Source organism: Symphodus melops (genome assembly GCF_947650265.1).
Source record: "Symphodus melops genome assembly, chromosome: 1".
Classification (NCBI taxonomy): Eukaryota; Metazoa; Chordata; class Actinopteri; order Labriformes; family Labridae; genus Symphodus; species Symphodus melops.
Genome location: NC_136691.1, coordinates 1,293,720 through 1,296,436, shown reverse-complemented (window position 1 = coordinate 1,296,436; position 2,717 = coordinate 1,293,720). Strand labels below are relative to the sequence as shown.

General features: G+C 43.9%; 1 protein-coding gene across 1 annotated transcript in view; it reads right to left on the bottom strand.

The window, feature by feature from the left end:
* The window catches only part of LOC306824776 (B-cell receptor CD22-like), a 22,737-nt gene extending 20,664 nt beyond the window's left edge, over positions 1-2,073 (bottom strand). Inside the window, exons 1-3 of the mRNA XM_079345121.1 lie at positions 1,985-2,073; positions 1,669-1,881; positions 1,222-1,491 (exon numbers count right to left, since the gene is read on the bottom strand). Of these exons, the coding sequence (XP_079201247.1) occupies positions 1,222-1,491; positions 1,669-1,881; positions 1,985-2,030 (529 nt within the window). The 5' untranslated portion in view covers positions 2,031-2,073. The remainder of the gene's footprint in view (positions 1-1,221; positions 1,492-1,668; positions 1,882-1,984) is intronic.
* Between the last annotated feature and the right edge of the window lie 644 nt (positions 2,074-2,717).

Genomic DNA, 2,717 nt, shown 5'->3' with positions numbered 1-2,717 from the left:
ACAATAAATCCACATAGAACAAGATGGCGGTCATAAAGAACAGAATGAATGTTGATGGTTTGACCTCGTCCACAGAGCCAGGAGGAGATGAGGACTCAACAAGAGGGGCAGCAGAGTCCACCTGAGGATGGTTATTACTGAGTATGAGATCCCTAAGAATGAAAGAGAGATATGTGAGACACTTGAGAGGAAGGATGAGACTGAAACATCACTTTTCCTTTCTGTGATCCTCTCTGTTCATCATTCAGTCTGACACCATGGACGAGACAAGGATTACACTGTTTTCACTTCTGACCTCCTTCAACTTTCTACTTCATGTCAGGATGACTGCTCCTCTAATCTTCCTGTTCACACATCAATACGAGGAGGCTGGAGGAGAAACTCCGGCTGAAGAGACAAACATTCAGCTGCTCCACTTCATGGCGCTCAGCATCAAACACTTCAGCTCCTTTTCACTTTTTGTGCTGAGTCAGGCTAACTCTGAGTCAAGCTAACGACAGACTACTAACTCTGAGTCAAGCTAACGACAGACTGCTAACTCTGAGTCAAGCTAACGACAGACTGCTAACTCTGAGTCAAACTAACGACAGGCTGCTAACTCTGAGTCAAACTAACGACAGACTGCTAACTCTGAGTCAAGCTAACGACAGGCTGCTAACTCTGAGTCAAACTAACGACAGACTGCTAACTTTGAGTCAAGCTAACGACAGACTGCTAACTCTGAGTCAAGCTAACGACAGACTGCTATCTCTGAGTCAAGCTAACGACAGGCTGAGAGCTGAGGCGGGTTTTAAGCCTCCTGACAAACCGTGACACGGCGCCCACCTGTCAATCAGCTCAGCTATACGCCTTATTGTGAATAACTCTGATCCTTCATCCAATCAAAACTGCTGAGTCATCAAAACATTCCCCCCGTACAGTGTGTGTGGATGGAGACATGAGCTAATCACACCTATTTGGTTTTTTGAAGCAGGCTGTAAACATGTTCATGTCTGCTGTAAAAACAGGCTGTTTGAATGGGTGTGTATGTGACTTCCTGTGCTGCTGCAGCCAGCCTCTAGTGGACACTCCAGGAACTGCAGCCAGCCTCTAGTGGACACTCCAGGAACTGCAGGAGTTTATATTTCTGCTTCAGCTTCATGTTTCAACAGTGGAGGTTGCTGCTTGGTTGGTAGGTAGAAGTATCTTTATCTCACTCTATTTAATGAGTGTTTTACTCACATGGGAGGTTGACAGAGATGTGTTTGGAGGTCGTTCTCCCCAGCGTGTTCTCAGCTTCACAGTAAAACTCCCCGAAGTCAGAGGACTGGATGGAGCTGAAGACAAGCGTTGCTCCTGAAGATGTGTGATGAGGGTTTAGAGGTCCGTCCACCTTGTACCAGGTGTAATTAGCTGCTGGGTTAGCATCACTGCTACAGGTCAGATTGACTGAAGAGCCCTCCTCTATCTCACCGTGGGAACTCAGTGACACAGAGGGAAGCTTTGGAGCATCTGGAGGAGAATCAGAGAGAGCGTTTACACTCACATCAGATGATGGTGGACGTGTTATATTGAACAGCTTTGGTCCTTTAAAGGCTGTGTGTGTGTGTGTGTGTGTGTGTGTGTGTGTGTATGTGTGTATGTATGTGTGTGATGGTATGAATCAGTGAAGACTGTAAATAAACTCACACACTGGAGGAGACGGGAACTTCTCTTGTCCTCGTACAGCACAGGAATAACTGTCTGTATGAAGAATCTGATTGGATGAATAATCACGTGATGTTTCATTTTTGATTTCCTCTCCGTTCTTGAACCAGATGACGGAGGGATCATCATAACATGTGTGCTGACACATAAAGATGAGTCCAGTCTCATCTCGTCTTCTCACCTTCACCTTGAGATCTGAACATGAGTAGAAATATCAGCACACAAACATGCACAAGTAAATACATGTATATACAGCATGTTAGAAACTGAGCTCAGAGAATAAAGTCTGAAATATTACCTCTGACTCTCAGGAAGACCAGACGTCTCTCTGAATATCTGCTCATGTTTCTCTGAAACGCGTAATAATCCTCGTCTGTCCGTCTCACGTCTGTGATGGTCAGAGTACAGTTGTTCCTCACACAGGTACTCTGCACACGGCCTGAATACCGGGGGTCTTCTTTAACATCTACATCATATTTAGGACCTTGAGACCAAAATGGTTCCTGAGTGTTAACTTCCTGGTTTAGTCCCTCTGGAGGTATCATGGTGCAGTTCATCTTCACAGTCGATCCTTTAACAGCACAGATCCTATGAGGAGAGCACCTCACACCCCAGACATCCTGAGCCTGAACCGCTGCAACACAGAGCACATCAGGAACAACCATCAACATTCAGAACTTTAAGAAGAAGAAATAAAACCTCAACATATCGCAACATCTAAAAATCATCTGATCATGATTCTATCAGACTGTAATCACTTTAAAGACTCAAAAATATATAAAGACTTTTTTAAATGGGTGTGTATGTGACTTCCTGTACTTCTAGTAGACACTGGAGGAACTGCAGGTTGTTGTTTAGCATTTACTTCATCCTCTTGCACTACTCACCACTGCACTATTATCTTATTTAGTCTCGTACATATTAGTCTTTAATTATTTCTTTATATTTTTAGTGAATTCTTCATATTTAATGTTTATATTTGTACAAAGAGAGCACAGTCTACTGAGTGTATGTGTGTGTGTGTTTGTGTG